We start from the raw sequence: 20,522 nt of genomic DNA, 5'->3' as shown, positions 1-20,522 counted from the left end.
TGGTCCGCGAGTGTAGGAGGGGTGATAGTGCACATACTCTCAGTAGCTCCATCTACGAAATAGCAGTAAGTTGATGGTGATTGAGATGGAACTTATACTGCATGAAATGACATCACCACCTATACAAGTCTATCCTCCCACCTGCAGGTTCAAAGAATGTGACCTGAGAAAACATCATAGTTAAAGCCCCTGAGTGGCGCGACGGTCTAAGGAACTGCTTCTCAGTGCTAGAAGCTTAACTACAGACAACCTGGTTTGATTCCAGGCTGTATCACAACCAGCTGTGATTGGGAGTCCTATAGGGTAGAGCATAATTGGACCAGCTTTGTCTGGGTTTGTCCGGTGTAGGCAGTCATTGTAAATAAGAATTTGTTCTCAACTGACTTGCCTAGTTAAAAAAAGGTTAAATTAAAAAATGTTAAGTGTACCTGTATTTGCCTTTATAGAGATACTCTACAAAGATGTCTGAATGTTGTGCTCTACCAAGCACAATGGAACCACTGTCCAGGGGGATTCCTGACATCAATGGTGATTATGATTTAGTTTGTTTCTTTGCATACAGAATACCATGAATAACTCATTTGTATGTTCTGTTGCCTCAATCTTTGGATTTATGTCAGATATAAATCATAGAAAAGCTCATTTGTGGGCACAATTCCACCACCTTCAAAATCGGTCAGTTCTATCAGGGATCCTTGGGACGTACCTACCCTAAATATTTTAAATTTCAACTTCAATCGGGTAGGGATGTTCCAAGGATCCCGGATAGCACAGACCCTTCAAAATCCCAGTCTGGTAGGTAGTAAGGTCAGAGTTCAAATACTCTTTCAAGAACTTGTTTACCTAATGGCATCATCACCATTGTCATTTACCAATGCATTGACTGACCAGGCCATGAATTCTGAACCTCCATTGAGTGATGCTCTGAGTGGAATCCCATAAATCAGGTTACTTGTTTCTTTGTGTTCAACATTAAACTCTTATCATGCTGCTATCTGCTTTGGGGAGCTGATGAACTTTACATCAAAAGAAAGTGAGTATGGTGATTGAGTTAACCGGGTCCCATTGTTAAAATTGCAAATGTATAATGTGTCAGAGACTGTCAGTTTTGGCTGTCAATCAGGCTACCCTGCAACTCTGATTACTGTAATAAGCCTACTTTAATTGTAAATGGTATTTATGAGGAGGGAAATTAGTCTTCCTTCTTTCAATGCAAACCCCTACAAAATATTAACCTTATAAGTAGGCCACCGATAGGACCAAAACCTGTGTGAATAACTGAAAGCAAACAGTTAATGAATTTCAGATGGAGATAGGTAAGTATATAAGACATGTATGGACAGTGGACAGGCCATTAATGTCCTAGCGATGACAGTTTTTGGACATTACGGGCACAGATGTAGTAGGCCTATCTTGCAAGGTAGATTTGTAAGATGTCTAGGGTTTGTCCTCAGACAATTTAATGCATTACAAATCATGCATATACAAAACAGTGAAACAAAATGCTTAATTTGTCATATTTTCATTGTCCTTGTATTTGCTCCATGATGGCCCTGCCATGACGCCATAGGAAATGTGAAACTACATGTCCCAACATGCCCGTGTGGCAAAGCAGGTCCTCCCCTTCTTTTGAGTGGCAAGTTGTTTGTTTCACTGTTACCAGCTGCTGGACTATTCCAATCCCTGTCGGAGAGAATACACGGGGACCGACAGTCATTCTCTTCCTCCCCGTTTACCTCATTGTGATTCTTTTATTACACCCTGCTTCTATTTTACCTCTCTTTCATTCTTTTCCGAAGTGGATAACTTGTCCTTCTCCCTCCCTTGCTTTCTGCTACGTTTCACGGTTTTTATAAGCTATATAGGTGTATTTATTTGTTTTTTATTAGAAACGATATACATTTATGTCTTAGATGTTCCTCAAATGAGAAGACGCAAATGATGGAGTTGCATATTTTAGAACACAGCTTGAAAGTAGCGAGTATAGCAAAAGAGGGCATTCAGATTTGCACTCACGGATTAATCAAACTCGCCTTCTTGCCCTCTAAAACAAGGTAAGTAGATTTATTTATAGAATATTTTTATTAAATCCGATACAATAAAGAAAATGAATCATTCTAAATATCTTGTTGGGAAGTAACGTTATTGCAAACTAATTGCGCGACTAGATACAATGTTGCCGATCGTTGTGGCAAAACTGTCCAATTGTGATTGTCTTCAGCAGTTATGTTTTAGCTTTCAATTAAAATGCATGCTCTGTTTTTGCATGAGTCAATGAGTGCTGACAGTATTCTTTAAATTCAGTATGTTGTTTTGCATTGTCATTTTTTTTCAGCTTTTGTGCTTTTGTAGTCCGGTCAACGTGAAGGGGTGTGTAGGCTACGTGCTTATGCTGCGTTTATGTCCTGTCGGAAACTCGGAAATCTACTTGCTTATTTGTAGAAAGACGATACCAGAGATACTGGATATAATGAGGCTTGTGACTCCGCCCTAACAATGGGATTCGTTTTCCACAGACCGGAACGTCGGCTGTCAAGCTCCCGCCTAATTCCTCTCTTTGGTTTGGTGGATACATTTTATTTTTTTTATAATCGACGAGGGGTGTTGACATCAACCGCCTGTATTCAATGGAGAGTGAGAAGCTATGCTAGCCTCATGAATATGCATAGACCATCTCGAATTTCAACAAGGACTACACCAATATAGTTTTTTCTCAGTTGTCAAGTGCATCTCACTTTATTTAACCCTTATTTTACCAGGTAAATTGACTGAGAACATTCTCATTTACAGCAACGACCTGGGGAATAGTTACAGGGGGATGAATGAGCCAATTGGAAGCAGTACACTCGTAAGAACCTAGGCATTACAACATTTCTATTATATCAAATAAGCCTCACGTATCAAAATGGCAATTCATATTAATCTTGACTAAATTCAACACTTTCTCCACCCCATACAAAAACTCAGTTGCTTAATAATGAATGATCTGCTTAATGTGTACAGATTATGGGGGTGGAGTTAACCCTCCTGCTTCACCTCTTCTGCCTTGTTCATGAGCTAGTCAGAACTAATAAACTCACATTTCTGGTTGTAGTTATACTGCTGCGTTCAACAGTTAACATGTTGTACATTTCCTAGTTCCGACAAGCACTTGAACGCGGCATTCCTCTCTGATACCGGAGTTTCCCACTTGGGAAGAAGAATCGACCAATAAAAATATCAACGCAAATTACTTCTGTTCATTTTTCCCCGGAGGTCCCGAGTTTCCCACATAACGTTAACGCGGCATTGCAGCTCTGCGGTGTTGTCTTTTCGTTGTGTGTAGGTGTAAAATTAAATGGGGTGAGGTGGTTGCTTTAAATCGAACTTGAACTGGCGGCGTGAAACATTTATGTTGTTCGCGATGATGCCGAATATAACATTTGAAATGTTGCAATCATGTTTTGGTTAGCTAGCCATTCTATCTGTTGCTGGAGATGTGAACGCTGGCCCGGTGGTTGTGTTTCTGACTACAGCCTTTCTCAGTTATAAATACATTGAATAGGTTACAATTAGGAGACAACAATAACGCTGTATATTTTTTCCTCCTATCAATTTCACCTGGCATGATGAGGATAGGGCAGGTTGAGGATAGGGCAGGTTATCTTCTGTAAACCTATTGCAAAAGTTTAACTTACATGATGGAATGCCACTGTAAATGTGCTGTGAGCATATTATCAATAGGCTACTCTAACCTAAACTTCGTTAGTGCTGTTTTCCTCAAGATCTATTATTATCACTAAAATTTTGGCCGCATCTGTGAGAAATGGGCCTACAGGCCAATAATATAACAGTTTTGCATTCCAACAAAGATCTTGGGATCCTCGCTTTTACAACTGCACCAGGATACAAGTTGAAGGCATTTATGTTTTAGTGACACATTAATGACACATAGGTTAGCGAATGGCCTTTTCAACCCCATGTTTACCAAGCTCTCCTTAAGGCAAATTCTCCTCCACCTTTCAGTGACCTTTTTACATGTGCTGTGGTGACCCTTGAAAAATACTTGAAAAGGAGGCAGAGGTCCACAGAATGCAGTATAAATGTTGCATCGCACAGCTTGGGGGCGTAAAACATGCATTTAGGTTCACATTTTGCAGTGGTATGGTAGATACAGCTTTGTCTCGATCTCAAATGAATAGAAAAGATGAGTACCGTGTCATTTCCTGGTTTTAGTCAGTGCTTATCTTTTCCATTCATTTGGTGTGGAGGCATATAGCTGGATCTACACAATCGATGTCGTGGGACGTGGTTTCAACTTGACTACTTTAGAGGTATTATAACGTCTGACAAACTATGATTTGAAGGTGTAATGACCCTTAAGGCAGTGTTTAAAAATGCAGATAAAGCTACTGATATCCCATACTCTCTCCACAAAGTAAAACAGCAGTTATAGTATAGAAAATAGAAGACAGACAAACTTTTTAAAGATCTTATTTCCTGATGCACAGACTGAACTGAATTAAAATGGATGCATCTGTCATTAAACACAGCCTGTGGTTTCCCCTTATACCTTGGAAGTGTTTCATTGCTTCCATTGTTGGCAGACAGAGCTGGATGCACCAAGCTGGTCTGTTTTCAGAACATTGTTTGGCCTCAAGTGGGATGAGGAAATCTTTGATCGGCTTCATCTGAGATTTGGGCCTTGTTGCAGCTGTCATTTCATAGCATTTCTATCATTTTGGGAGTCACTAATAGATTTGCCTATTGAGATTTTATATTTGCTGTCCCTCCCGTCACATACAGTACTGATTGTGTCCAATTTCGAGTTAAGTAATGGAAGCTTGTTAATTGCTCATGGGTTTTCTAACAGCCTGAATCAAACTCATTTAGAAGCTCCCTGTGAAGTGCCTTGCATTCATGTAGAATTTAAGTCATGCTGACTAAATGTGGATCCAAACAAACACAAGGCGCTGGCTTGGAAGCTGCTTGCCACCTAGAATGTTGTTGATGACCTTCTCCCTAAATGTGCTGTCTCACTGTTGACAATCATTATATATATATATATATACAGTGCCATGAAAAAGTATTTCATTTTCTCTACTTTTGCATGTTTTTGATACTGATTGTTATCAGATCTTGAACCAAAACCTAATATTATATAAAGGGAGCCTGATTAAACAAATAACACAAAATTACATATTTCATTTGTTTAATAAACAAAGTTGCAACACCCAGTGCTCCTGTGTGAAAAAGTAATTGCTCCCTTACACTCAATAACTGGTTGTGCCTCCTTTAGCTGCAATGACTCCAACCAAACACGTGTTGTAGTTGTTGACCAGTCTCTCACATCGCTGTGGAGTAATTTTGTCCCACTCTTCCATGCAGAACTGCCAGGCATAATGGGACCCATGTCATCCAAATAGTTGATACTTTTGACTCCCCTGTCCATAGAACATTCATTCAAGAGTTTTGATGATCATTCAGGTGCTGTTTGGCAAACTTGAGTCAACGTTTTGGATGACATGGGTCCTGTTATGCCTGGCAAAAACCAAACACTGCATTTCACAGTAAAACCTCATACCAACGGTCAAGCATGGTGGTAGTGTGATGGTTTGGGGATGCTTTACAGCTTCAGGACCTGGATGACTTGCCTTAATAGAAAGAACCATGAATGCTACTCTGTATCAGACAATTCTACAAGAGCAGCTGGGTTATGCCTCAAGACAATGATCCAAAACACACAACATGAAAATGTCTAAAAAGTCACACATTTTTAGGTTTGGAATGGCCTAGTTAAAGTTCAGACCTAATCCCAATTGAGATGTTGTGGCAGGACTTGAAACATGCAGTTCATGCTTTAAAACTCACAAATGTTGCTGGGTTAAAGCAGTTTGGCATGCAAGAGTGGGCCAAAATTCCTCCACAGTGATGTGAGAGACTGATCAACAACTACAGGAAGCATTTTGTAGCAGTCATTGCAGCTCAAGGTGGCACAACCAGTTATTGTGTGTATCAGGCTGTCGAGACCGGGCATGCTCGTGCGCCTTCTCGCACATGTTGATTTTGTACATCCACACCAGATGCAATCTAGATATGCAGGTTGAAATATCAAAACGAACTCTGAACCAACTATGTTAATTTGGGGACAGGTCAAAACACATGAAACATTCATGAACATTTAGCTAGCTTGCTGTTGCTAGCTAATTTGCCCAGGGATATAAACATTGGGTTGTTATTTTACCTGAAATGCACAAGATCCTTTTTTTCTGGATCTTTGTAGAATTTTGACCCGTTTTGAGTCACACAAAATCGTGTGTTCTCTACTCCAACAAGGGGAAACTAATCGTTTCTAGTAATCTCCCCTCCTTCAGTAATAGTGGACTTTATATGTCAGTTGGCAACCAACTTTAAGGTGCATTACCACCACTTACTGGAGTCTGGACATCAGTTCATTTTTCAATCACCCACGTTGGTATATGCTCCCAAAAACCAATGAGGAGATGGGAGAGGCGGGACTTGCAGAGCATCATGCATCACAAAAATAGAGCCAAGTTCTATTTTAGCACCTGGCTACGCAGACTTGTGAGCAGATTAGAATAAATGATTGAATAACATGTATGTGTACATTTATTTTGCAATGCTCACGTACACAACGCAAGTGATGTGGTCAGCATGTAAGGGGGCAATTACTTTTTCACACAGGGGAATCACAGGGGAATTGGGTGTTACATAACTTTTTAATTAAATAAATAAAATAAGTATACATTTTTTTTTGCTATTTGTAAACACCGGTTCCCTTTATCTAATATTAGTTTTTGGTTGAAGATCTGAAAAACATTCGATATGCAAAAATAGAGAATCAGGGGGCCTCACGGGTGGCGCACTGCTTCGCCAGCTGTGCCATCAGAGACTCTGGGTTCGCGCCCAGGCTCTGTCGTAACCGGCCGCGACCGGGAGGTCGGTGGGGCGACGCACAATTGGCCTAGCTTCGTCCGGGTTAGGGAGGTCTTGGCCAGTAGATTAATCCTTGTCTCATCGCGCACCAGCGACTCCTGTGTCGGGCCGGGCGCAGTGCGCACTAACCAAGGTTGCCAGGTGCACAGTGTTTCCTCTGACACATTGGTGCGGCTGGCTTCCGGATTGGATGCGCGCTGTGTTAAGAAGCAGTGCGGCTTGGTTGGGTTGTGTATCGGAGGACGCATGACTTTCAACCTTCGTCTCTCCCGAGCCCATACGGGAGTTGTAGAGATGAGACAAGATAGTAGCTACTAAAAACAATTGGATACCATGAAAATTGGGGAGAAAAAGGGGTAAAAATTAAATAAATTTAAAAAAACAACAAAAAACAAAAAAGATTAGATGATATTTAGCAAAAATAATTTGATATGAAAATCCAGTAACTGAATCTCAGAAGGTATGTTGGTCTATGGCAAAACATATCCTGATGTCTCCAAAAGAGACATCCGTAACATACCCAGCCTTGGGTAAGTTACGGAATTGAGACTTCGATTTTTCACTTTAAAATATGCTAAACAAAAACCATTGATTTCAAAGTTTAATAAACCAACAACTCTATATGTAACAGTATAACTTTAGACCGTCCCCTCGCCCATACCCGGGCGCGAACCAGGGACTCTCTGCACACATCAACAACAGTCACCCACAAAGCATCGTTACCCATCGCTCCACAAAAGCCGCGGCCCTTGCAGAGCAAGGGGAAATACTACTTCAAGGTCTCAGAGCAGGTGACATCACCGATTGAAACGCTATTTAGCGCGCACCGCTAACTAAGCTAGCCGTTTCACATCCGTTACATATGCATAATGAATACATTGAACAATTCACAGTAAAAACATAATAAAAATAACTGACTGGATAGGCCAAAGTTTGGTAACAGAATTGCAGTAAAATCTCCCTCGGTTTTATTTTGTTACCGAGCTTTGTATCTGCACAGTTCTTCCAGTATGTGTTTTGGTAAAATGTTCAGTATAAATTGTTAAAATTATTCCTTGTGCATATAGTTGTATGATTCGTTAAACTTTTAAACCAATGGTTTTTGTTACGCATACATTTTTAAGTGGGAAATCTGAGTCTCAGTGCAATTCCATTATCGTGGAATTTCCATAAGGTAGGTTGTTTCTGAGGGAGCTTGCACTGTGAGAGCATTTGCTTGAAAAAAACCCATCTTGGTAAAGAAAGACATTTGATTTGAATGGAAACATCCTTTTTGCTATGCATATTTGAACATGAAATTAGCTGGTGGTGAGTTACCCCTATCTAACCAATTTTTCATGAGCAATGCATGAAACTCGAAGTACAAAAATATTTTCAAGAATTATCCCTCATCATCTAACGTTTCCAGTCAAAAGCAGAGATCAAGTTACAAATGTTTGTTCTGATGGCAGTTTCCAGGTACATGCACCAAGAGCAATGAGGTAGACAAACTTCAAAATGGCACTCTCTAAAGTCTACTGTTAGCTCAGCATCCTTTCATCACCTCAAAACCTTCAATTGAAAACACAAATCCCATAGTGGTAAAGCGCCAAGTCAATACTGAAGGTGAATCTAATCTGAAGTCTCCTTTAATGGCAGTGAGGCACCCATTCTCCATGCATATGTATTAGTAATGCTCTCCACCATGCCAACCCAAGGACACTTGAGATGATATGACACAACAACAGGAGAGGTTTGGGAGTGGGACAAGTAGGCCAGTCGAGTATTTAGGAGATGACGCACGCCACCATCATCAAATAAATGACTCATGCCATCAGACTCGCTGCTTTCCACAATCAACAAGTATCATGGTACCCCTTGATTGAGAGGTTTGGGTGGATCGGACAAACATTGCTCTTCTCTCCCAGAATCGTGAGCTGGTTCAGGTTTTATGATCGTCATAATAGTCTGCAGCAGGTGCTGGCAGTCTCAACTCAATATCCATGTATTTTATTTGGGCATGTTTGCATAGGGGCATTTATATCAAAGAAACCATAAACTCAAAAAACTGAAGGCCCCTTACACTTCAGTGTGATGCAAAATGCATAGCACATAAAATTAAAAAGGTATTATTCATCCTAATCAGACAGGTTTTTACCCGGATGATACATTGGAGACAATTTAAGACAAGTACTGGAAACAATAGAACATTATGACAAATCTGGGAAACAGGGCCTGGTATGTTGGCTTTGATGTTAACGCCCACAGACGGACCTGACTGAACCAAATCTGAACCTATCATAAACATATGTTTCACATGTTTAGATAGCACAGTACACTACAATACAGTGAGCAGAGTATTGTACTGTACTTGACCGTACTGAACTATACCTTACTGAACTCTACTGTACTGTAATACCCTACTCTTCTATGCTGTGTTGTACTGTACTTTGCTCTGCTGCACTGTGATGTCCAAACTTGTGAAACATGAGGAGAATGACATTCATATCCATAATTTAGCATTTCTGTGAGGTACAGATCAGGGACCCATGTTGTAATTCCGTTACCGTAATTCTGTTATCGGGTGTAAATCCACCACTTACTGTAGTTCAACAACCAAAATATTATTTTTTTCAAACTCAAGGTGTCATAGCTGACACCCCATTCTTTCTGCAGATATCTTTGAATCTTAATTCAGAGCAGATATTTAAAAGTTTGGGGAAAATGTGGTCGCATAAAAACCTGAGGGAGATTTTACCATAATTCCATTACCAAAGTTTGCATCTGCACAGTCATTCAGCTAAATTGTTAAAAATAGTCCTTGTGCATAGAGTTGAACAACTTTGAAATCAATGGTTTTTGTTTGGCATACATTTAAAGAGAACAAACTGAGTCAAACCGTAATTGTGTTACCGTGGAATTGCCGCTAGATGGATGCATGGAGTGAAAATATTCAAAAACATCTCTGGTTTTGCAATTCCTGTGGAAATGAGGTTTGCACAACTATATGGAGCTCCTATCACCCATTACTGATGGATGAAATGAAAGAGATAGCTGGGCTTACTTCGATCTGAACAAAACCATGGTGTATTTCTATGTTGTCTCAATGACCTGATGGGCCTCAAATATAGTCCATCATTATGTCATTAAATATGGTGATAAAGAAGATATTCAGACTTGTGATCAAACAGATTGGCTGCGCTGAGTGTATGGATGTGTTGCTTGCTTTCCACGAAAGGAACTTCATGGGCTATGTGGGGTCAAACAGATTTTTGGAGGCTGATGACATTAGAGGCTTTACGGAAGTTTAGTTTCTGATTGTTAACCTCAAATTTGTTTCCGGTTGTAACTGAATGGTTCATATACACAGGCATATTATGTAGCATAAAAAAAGTTACTCATGAAACCACACAATACTTCAGGCTAACAATATGCTTTTGCTCATTTACATTGTCCAATGAGGTACTTTCTGGGTATTTAGGGGACCCCCTCTTGCTTATTGCCTGCAAGCAGCTTTCAATCACTCCTTTCCATTTAAATAACTGAACTGAGATAATTCATATGTTCTGTTGAAACTAACTGGTTATTTACAAGTAGCATACTGAACCATGTTATTCAATATGAAACCTCCTTTATCGTTTCCAGATGCAAGTTTTTCAGTTTGACGGAAACTCCGGAGGATTATACCATTATCGTCGATGAGGAAGGCTTCAAAGGTGGGTTTTGTGGTTGCTACCTCTGGATCTTTGCCAGGATGGTAAATCAGGAAAACATGTGTAGCCCTATGATTTTTGGGCAGTGCTATCCAGAATCCTTGGGACATCCCTACCCGTTACCAAATTGTACATTTTAACATCCCAGGGATCCCAGACAGTAAGGGCCTATGCTTTCTTTAATTCCTCATATCTTGACTCGATGCCAATGTTTGACTACATATTGCTACATCAGTTCTGCCCGCTGTGCCATTATGGGTTTTTACATTTTTAATTGAACCTTTTATTTAACTTGGCAAGTCAGTTAACAATAAATCCTTATATACAATGACTGCCTGGGAACAGTGTAAGGGCAGAACGACAGATTTTTACCTTCTCAGCTCGGGGATTCGATCTAGCATTCTTTTGGTTACTGGCCCAACGCTCTAACTGCTAGGCTACCTGCCGCCCCGGTTAACAGAGGCCAAGCTGTCACTGGCTTGGTTTTGTGGTTGAGTGTTGAATCCATGTCATTATAGACTGGTTTCCAGGGTGACCCTCGTTGGTCACCATGGATACTAGAAGCTCTGTGTTGTGAAACAGGTGCAGGTATTCTACTGTAGGTAGATTGGCTGGAAGTTTATATTGTGCTCATCTGTTGTATGTATGTACTTTCCTTTGCTGCGTTGAGGCTTCAAGTACTTGTTGTTTGGTTTTGTTTTCGTGCCAGTGCCTGAAAATGGCCGCACACACATTTAGCTCTATATTGAGACTGTTAAAACAAGTCTGAGATTGTTGGCATGGCTTTCACTATTAATCTATGCTCAGTGGTAAATGTTTTACCCTGAGTGATCTATAAGGTCATTTACTAACCACAATGAAGACCCTCTTGAAGGCGACTTGTTTAACGAAGTTATTATTATTTTTTATGATGAAATAAGCATGGTCAGTCTAGTGATATTTCATTGTTCTCAGCAGTGGAGTCAGACCTTTTTCCAAGTCAGACCCTTCTCATATTAATGGCACCCATGCTTGACAATGCCTCATCCAGCTCATCAGCGGAGGAGAATGTCAAACAATCATCTGTAAAATACGAGACATTGAGAGTCCAGTGATGCCGTTAGCGTCTCATTTATCGCTAAGGGGACCGCTGACAGACAGACACATCCATATGGGACCACACTAATGCCACACTAACTAGGCCCCACTAATAATTTTCTTGTTCCCTTTCAGAACTGCCCGAGTCGGAGCACCTTAGTGTCGCCGAGGCCACGTGGTTGGCTCTCAACGTGGTGTCGGGGGGCGGGAGCGCCACCAACTCTCAACCAATCGGAGTCACCAAAATAGCGAAGTCTGTCATTGCCCCCCTGGCAGACCACAACATTTCTGTGTTTATGCTGTCTACCTATCAGACTGACTTTATCTTGGTGAGTGCTGTTCCACTACAGACCTCTCTTAAGCGTAATTTATAACCTATCTAGTACGCAACTCAGGAACTACTAATATCTGGTCAAAATAGTTATCCATTGTAGATGTAGGCAGCCCCTCAATTACAAACTTGACGCAAGTACCCAGGATTGCCGTTTGCGTTCTTGCATTGCGTACATACTGTATAAACTGGGCTTTTGAAGTGTTGTTGCATGCCTTCCTCAACTTCCCAAGGAACACATGCAAGATATCAGCCAGCCAATTGGCCATTGTTATGAGCACCTTGTAGCGGCGCCCTTCTCCCTTCATGTGTTATTGATACTTACGTTTAGTTTGAGGACCTATTTGTCAGCTCAGCTGATTATTCCTGTAAGTATTACTGAACATGATCATTAGCCTTACCTATTATGTTACCAGTGGTATGAAGGTAGCCTACTCTTAAATATACCTGTAGATAATCGAAAATAGCTTACGGAACAGGACATTTTAATCAAGTATGCCCTCACTTGTACTCACTTGTGGCCTGTGAGTGTTTTTCCATTTTGCTCAACATGAAAAGACAACAGCAGCAGATCTACAGTACCACCCTGGGCAGCACTTTTGCTTTGAGAAGGATCTTTTCATTTTGTTGAAGTTGCTTAATCACACCAGTCCTTTCTCATGCCAGGCCTTTTTGGCTATAGGGAGTATTTGTATTACCCTGCTACTAAAAGGGGGTGGGACACACACACACACACACACACACACACACACACACACAAGGTCTGCTGAATAACCGGTGCCTGTGTATGGAAATAATTGTTAACAAAAATGGAGATGTTGATAATCTGGCAGTAGTTATGTAAAGAGGATCAGCCTCAGCTCAGTCTCTTGCTGGAATTCCCGGTAACATTCATGGCCACTGTTCTACCTCCACGCCAGCTGCTCCCAACCACGGCCTAATCACTGTCCGTAAAGAAATGGAGGAAACAACTTGCGCCTCTCTCATCTGTCTCTCTCTTTCTCTCTGCCTTATGTCTGTCCATTTGTCTGTCTCAATCATGTCCCTCTCTCGCTTTGCCTCAATCTCTCTGTCTGTTTGTCTTGTCACTCTTTCTCTCCGTTTCTATCCTGCATGCTTTCGTTCAGATTACTTTTTAATTTTTTATTCTGGTGTTGTATTATGATTATTTGCGTTACATAAACAGTGGGACCCGACCCAAATGAAGAAAGCAGTCATTTAGAGGTAGGGAGCCTTAAGTAACCTGACTTTGTCTGACTCAACCAGCCTAGAGGAGTTAGAGGCCAGCTTCTCACAGGAGGCTTCACATTTTGTTTACATCCTCAATGCAACTCAAATAAGGGTTTAGTCAGGGGGAGAGGAGATGGATGAGTTTCTGTCAGGATCCGGCAGAACAGTCCCCGTGGGGATGGAATCAGTCCATCATGTCCAAATGTACAGTCCTTCAGGGAAGGAGGCACAGAGTTCAGTCAGGGAGAGCACAATTTTGGGGGAATGGACACACAGTAGCTTTGCATTAGGAGACCATTAATGGAGACCTCTTTGGGGCATTTCATTTCACGTTGAAATTGTATTTTAAAGCAGAAGACAGTCTCCAGCTTTTTAGCATTGCATTCCTTTGAGAGGTTGGTTTCCCAAGCCTTTTGCTAGTCAGATATACCTGCTTGGAATGCTTGATTAACATTTGCTGTACCCACAGGCCTCTCTTTAGTAACCCTTGAAGTGTTCCGATAAGCAAAATGCAGAAGCTCTGAGTTCTTTTGAAATTTCACTGAATAGTTTTCTATTGTGACTCTGTAGTTTATTTCCCCTGATAAGTGCAGTTTTAAATTGTGTTTGAAGTGCAAATATGAGTTACTTTCTGATGTATTAGAATCAGCCAGTTGGAAAGACCGTCCTCACCTGCTGTTCAAATGCTATTTCGCGTTTCTATAAAACTTTTTTGGTTTTCCCTGTTGTAACAAGTTTGTGTTTTACTTTGGTTGAGGCTGAGTGGTTGATGGCGTAGTGGTTGTGTTGTGTTGTGTTCAGGTTCGAGAGCGGGACCTGCCCATGGTCATGCACACCCTGTCTTCTGAGTTCACCCTGCTGAGGGTGATCAATGGAGAGACCGTGGCCGCCAACAGCCTGGGAGTCACCAACGGCTTTGTCAAGCCTAAACTCGGTAGGCCATGAGTGTCAAACTCATTCCATGGAGGACCTAGTGTCTGCAGGTTTCTGTTTTTTCCATTCAATTAAGCCCTAGACAACCAGGTGAGGGGAGTTCCTTACTAATCAGTGACCTAAATTCATCAATCAAGTACAAGGGAGGAGCAAAAACCTGCAGACACTCGGCCCTCCGTGGAATGAGTTTGACACTTGTAGTAGGCACACAATACTTTTATTCCCCTTTTCACACTATCATGTGGACACAAACTTTACTGTGCTGGCTCAGTTATTTACTTTTCACATTTCCTTTCCTGTACAGTTCGAGCCCCTATGGGACATGTGTAACCAGGCCAGCACATCTCGACTCAGTAGTCTGAAAATGCTATTGGATTTAGATGCAGTAACGCACACTCTCAGTGTCAGGTTATGCATTGGGGTTTCTGTGATACAAATGGAAATGTATTTCATCCCCTGAATGAGAATATTGCAGAGACTCCCTGATATGAATGAGAATATTGCAGAGACTCCCTAATATGAATGAGAATATTGCAGAGACTCCCTGATATGAATGAGAATATTGCAGAGACTCCCTAATATGAATGAGAATATTGCAGAGACTCCCTGATATGAATGAGAATATTGCAGAGACTCCCTAATATGAATGAGAATATTGCAGAGACTCCCTGATATGAATGAGAATATTGCAGAGACTCCCTAATATGAATGAGAATATTGCAGAGACTCCCTGATATGAATGAGAATATTGCAGAGACTCCCTGATATGAATTGGCTGTTTTGTTGCAGCCTATCAAATCTTGAATTGAACAATCCATCTTTGGTAAGAGTATGTCAATCCAGCACTCGCAGTCAAGGTTCTTCCCCAGAACAGAACCTGAGAACACAGTCTGATATGGCAGGCAGAACAGCAAGGGCCAGCCCCAGGCATAAGCGACATAAGTGGTCGCTTAGGGCCCTCGGCCACTAAGCCCATGGGCTCATTTTACATTTGTCATTTAGCAGACACTCTTATCCAGAGCGACTTACAGTAGTCAGTGCGTACATTTTCATTCTGGTCCCCCATGGGAATCTCACGACCCTGGTGTTGCAAGCGCCATGCTCTACCAACTGAGCCACACGGGACCACATTTTGTTGTTGGGATTTGTAAATCTCTTTAGGTGACATATTTTACGGGTAGTATGAATCAAAATCAAATTTATTAGCATATGTGTTCACAACTGCCAGTATCATATTAATAAAAACATGTTTTCGCTCTCTCAGTGCCCCGTCCCATCATCCACCCTCTTTCCAGCCCCAGTAACATGTTCTGTGTGACCAGCCTGGACCCGGACACACTGCCCTCGGTGGCCACCCTGCTCATGGACGTCATGTTCTACTCAGGCGGGTAAGAACCCACTCCTCAGCACTCCTCCTGTTTTACATAAGGCTGTCACCAGAGGCCATCTGCTGTCTCTTTTTAAGAGACTATCATACACAGACAGTGTCACAAAAACACACCTGGAAGAGGGTTATACTTAAGCAAGGGCTGCCATAGGATGGTTATGCTGCTGTTATGATTAGACTTTAAAGGTATAGAAAGGTTTGACTAGCAGACCACTCGGTGACCAGGTTGGAATGGACAGGACCAAATGTAGTTGAAAGATTGGACACACTTGAATATCACTACTTTCTATTCCAGCATGAAGGAGCCCGGGGCGTCTAGCGAGGACTCTGGTCACATCCGCTTCTTCTCCTTCTCTCTGATTGAGGGCTACATCTCTCTGGTCATGGATGAGCAGACCACACCACGGTGGGTGCTCTCCTGTGGTCCCGCCATTTAGAGAAAAAAAACACATGGTTATGGTGTCTATCACCATCAGAAAGGCACAACTGCTGTCAATTTGCTGTTTCGAGTGATTTGTGGACAACTTGTTTGCTGCTGGGTTGTTAGGAAACAAACATAGAAGATCATAAAAAGTTTATTTGTAAAGAAGTTAATGTAGAGTTGACAGCTGTTACAGGTGTTACTTGTGTAGTAACCCGATCAGTTGCATTACTAATCATGTGGATTAAACTAAAGGATTACAGTACCACTACATTAGTAGCTATTTTATCATGGGCTTGTCCTACATTGGTGAGGTATCCCTTATTTGGGTCAGTTTTGTCTCCAAGCTAAGAAGGGGGACAATATGTGAACCAAGATTTTAGTACTTCTGAAGTAATGTATTTTTCACCATAGCATGTAGGACAGGGATGATCAACTAGATAAATCATTTGTAGACTGCAAATTGACCGCAAGAAGCCCAAACAGATATAATATTTGAATTCAACCTAATTTCAAACCTTGCTTATATTTATCTACGATCTCATCTATCTCTCTATTATGCGTGGGAATACTTCAACAGATTTTTCCTAAATTAAAAACACTTGTAGCTAATTTCCTGGTGTTTTTAGTATTTTATGTCAAACAAAAATTCCATCCACCAGTTGGGGAACCCTGATGTAGGGCAACCACTGGCCTAGAATCTGAATTTGACCAAATCGCTGAATTTAACAGAAAAGACAAAAAGATGTATTCACTGTTTTCTGAAATCTTTGAATACATGTGATGTGAGAGGTACATTAATATCTTTAAATGTTACTTGAATGAATGTGTGCATTCATTTTCTAATTTATTCAAACCAGGTTTCCAAACAATGTCCTCTTCACTAGTGCTTCAGGGGAGCTTTGGAAAATGGTTCGCATTGGAGGACAGCCTTTAGGATTTGGTAAGTAAGACAGTTGTGGTTCTCTCTGTTTGGTTTCCACAGATCTCCCACATGTTAGTCAGATATCTGCAGAGTGCACATCACCAAGAGACACTGTTTGATGCGAGCGTAATTTGGCTAAGATTAGTAAAAAAAAAAAACTGTGATGCCAATACGAATATTACTGAATACATTAAACGCCCAGATACGTCCTGTGTCTAAAATAATTCTGATATTCATGGATATCTGTTCTTTATTCTCATTGCCTTGTGTCAGACGAGTGCGGTATTGTGGCTCAAATATCGGAACCCCTGGCGACTGCTGACATTCCAGCTTATTACATCAGTACCTTCAAGTTCGACCATGCCCTGGTGAGTGATGGTTTTACAACTCTACACACTCTCTCTGTTTGTATGGCAAATTGTAGGGGTCAGTTTTAACTGGAGCTTTTGGAATAAAGACTTAACCCTGCCCCCCTATCTCTCATAGGTCCCAGAAGAAAACATCCAGAGTGTGATTGGAGCTTTGAGGACCAATGAGAGCGCAGGACAGTGAATGGGAGATGGGAAGAGACAGTGGAACTAGCGAGCCCTGTGCCCTCACACCCACACGTTGATTTATCATGTCAAACTCATTTTTTTTAAAGTGCCAAGAGCGTATCAGTGGACTGCTGTGGGGGGTGACTCTGGGAACAGGGTAATGTAACGCTTGGGTGGTGTAGATGGGGTACAGGGGAGGGACAGTGTGCGTGTGTAGGGATGCTTTTGTTCAGCGAAAAGCAAAGTGCCCCTCCTACGTGCCAACTACGCAACCCTACCCACCACATCACCCCCTTGACCATCCACTCTTACCCCAAACAACATCCACTTCTTTGGGGACCCAAAGCTAGGGTGACTGCAGTGTTTTTTTTGTTTTTTTTCTCGCTCTCCTTTTTCTTTCTCCTCTCCCTCACACCATTTCACCATGTCAACGCGGCCTACTAAGTTTGGGCCTATCTCTTCGACACCAGCCCGGAATGCTGCGACCCGGCCGTCACCTCCTTTTACTTTGGCACCCACGCGGCCAATGACAGCCTATACTGGTGCTTTAGTATACCACACTTTCCTTCCTAACTTTGCATTGTTTCTTCCCATAACAACCATACTGTATTAGTTACCAGTCCTCCCCATAACAACCATACTGTATTAGTCACCAGTTCTCCCCATAACAACCATACTGTATTAGTTACCAGTCCTCCCCTTATGGAAAGAGAATGTTCTCTACAAACAATTATCAAGATTTCCATTATTCTTATTATTTATTTTTCTCAGTGCCAAGTCGTTTTAAAGACCAATGCCTTGTCAAACGCTCAGTGTGTTTGCACTTGAAGGTGACATTTCTGAGTTGTCGTTGGTAATGACACGACATAGTGTGGTTTTGTTTTTACAAGTTATTGAATAAGCTTTTAATGTCAAGTCCTGATGAAATTCTCATTATGGAAACTCTTCTTAAAGTAATCAATTTCGGGGCTAGAGTTCTCATTGAAATGCCATTTAGCTGAAGGCTAGCAAATAGATTGCAGGGACTGAGGCAAGATGTATGTCAATGGTCCTAAACTCTGGTGACCTGGAAAGCAGATCAGATTTGTCAGATGGGAAAATGAAAGATTCTGGTGTTGAGTGTTTAAATTACATTTACTGACAAATCACAGAGCCACTTATGTAGGACATATCATATAAACAACATTCTAGTTGGCTATATATAAGCCAGTTTTCATGTAGTATCGGTCATTTTGGGAGAAGTAGGTTATCGTTTTGCATCAAGTGCCACACCATGCCTGACACTAAACCAGCCCTTTACCACAAACTAGTAGAATAAGGAAAAGTGGTGGGGAAATGTTGGTTGGGTTGTGGATCATTGAACCAGCCCTGCAACCCTGGTCAGGTTAGGCCTTCAGCTCACCTCCCTACCCCTCCCTCTTACCTCGCCCCCTGCATCCCCTCACCCCAGTCTGCACTTTAATACAGGTCCATCCTGCTGTACTGATGTGAAAACGGGGAAGACTTTTACCCTTGAAGGATTCTCTTGAGAAGGTGAGACTATATTGGTCTTAATGCATTGGTGTTTGTTTTTTTTGTCCGCACCAAGAAAAAGCTTGCTTCGTCAGATAGCTTTGATTAGCAGAAACCATGTAGCTATTAATCAGTGTTAAAAACATTAAGGGTGATATAAAAAATAAATAAAAAATGCTTTTTTCATGTTCTAGTGTGTTTGGTTTCTCAAGGCCTTCCTGTCATCTGTGCTGGTTTTTATGTTTTGGTTTTTGTCTTCATTTCCAACATTGGTCCCCCAGACCCATTGCATATTCAAATTTCATCATCTCACCATTATCCTAATTTAGACTTAATATAATGGATTCTGAAAGGAACTTGCAGCTTTCAGCAATAATGTGATTTTTATATTCAAATCATTGGTTGATTTACATTGATTCAGTATGTGATGGGCTGGAATGTAAACTCCTATGCATGGGGTCTTGGGGGACTGCTGTTGGAGCCCTTGTATTGCTAAATGCTGTACCAAACTCTCTATTATTGGCTTTTTAGTCCAGCATTTTTTAAAATTCTTTGACAGGGCTAGGTTTCCCACTTCAATGCACCCCGCTTATAAAGAATTAAAAGTGATAGATTGAAGTGGTCAAACTGTGGGACATAATCATTCCTATTACTTACCTTGCTTTTCAAGAATCAATAATTTTTAAGAATGAAATCAGCCAAGGCAGATGTGAGTCTTAAAATAACACTACGTGATGGAGAAAAATGCAACAGTGGATTTTTACTTTGTCGCCTTATAAACAGACAAGACGGGATTCAAACACACCACAATGTGCCGACATCGCACTGCACTTGAAATCGGCGACGGCTTTATCTATCCCTTCCATGCCGACGCATTTGTTAGCTTTAGCGTCTAAGATTTGTCTGCCATTTTAAAATGTTCTCGCTAATCATACTAATTTGCAAAAAAAGTTTGCTAAAGTGGGAGAAAATATTCGGTAGTCATGATCAACTATACCCCTCACTACACTTGTCTTTTAAAGACAATTTCCCTTAAATCAAGTGCAGTGCGACCACGGCACATTGCGGTTTGTTTGAATCCTGGCCCAAACACTTACATTTGACCTCTTTGTTGAAGGCGTCTTGCAGTGCAATAACATTGTGGTCTGACATTGGTATTACAAATAAAGCTTGTATTCTATACTTGAAGTGCAACTAAACATCCATATCACAGTCACACCTTCAATTGTTGGTCGTTTTAACCCAGGTGTCTGCAATAACTTGTTTGACCAAGGTCTCAATTTAATCCGTATTGCGTAAGATCCGCATAATAGCGCAATTTGAAATTTAAAGGCAATGTTCCTGCTTTCAAGGTAAATGTTGGCTAATTCAGAAATGACCTTTTTTAAAGTTCAACATCTGCGGTACGGATTGAATCTAGCTCCAAGTCACCTCTAGATTGATCGCTGTCCTCACCATTGCTGCAAATAGGAACAGCTGATAATACATTCTAAAGAAAAGTCACAGAAGAGTGGTCTCTATTATTTAACATGTGCAAACATA

The 20,522-nt window shown here is 41.2% G+C and overlaps 1 protein-coding gene across 1 annotated transcript; it reads left to right on the top strand.

The window, feature by feature from the left end:
* Window positions 1-1,655: 1,655 nt before the first annotated feature.
* Window positions 1,656-19,166, top strand: castor2 (cytosolic arginine sensor for mTORC1 subunit 2). Its single transcript, XM_024393615.2, has 9 exons — window positions 1,656-2,054; window positions 10,561-10,631; window positions 11,841-12,034; window positions 14,068-14,200; window positions 15,464-15,587; window positions 15,882-15,992; window positions 16,868-16,950; window positions 17,206-17,300; window positions 17,419-19,166. Exons 1-9 carry the CDS (start codon window positions 1,939-1,941, stop codon window positions 17,482-17,484), a joined length of 993 nt encoding a protein of 330 aa, XP_024249383.1. The 5' UTR covers window positions 1,656-1,938; the 3' UTR covers window positions 17,485-19,166.
* The last annotated feature ends 1,356 nt before the right edge of the window (window positions 19,167-20,522 follow it).

This window comes from Oncorhynchus tshawytscha, linkage group LG30, assembly GCF_018296145.1.
Source record: "Oncorhynchus tshawytscha isolate Ot180627B linkage group LG30, Otsh_v2.0, whole genome shotgun sequence".
Taxonomy (NCBI): Eukaryota; Metazoa; Chordata; class Actinopteri; order Salmoniformes; family Salmonidae; genus Oncorhynchus; species Oncorhynchus tshawytscha.
This window is presented reverse-complemented; position numbering and strand designations above follow the sequence as displayed.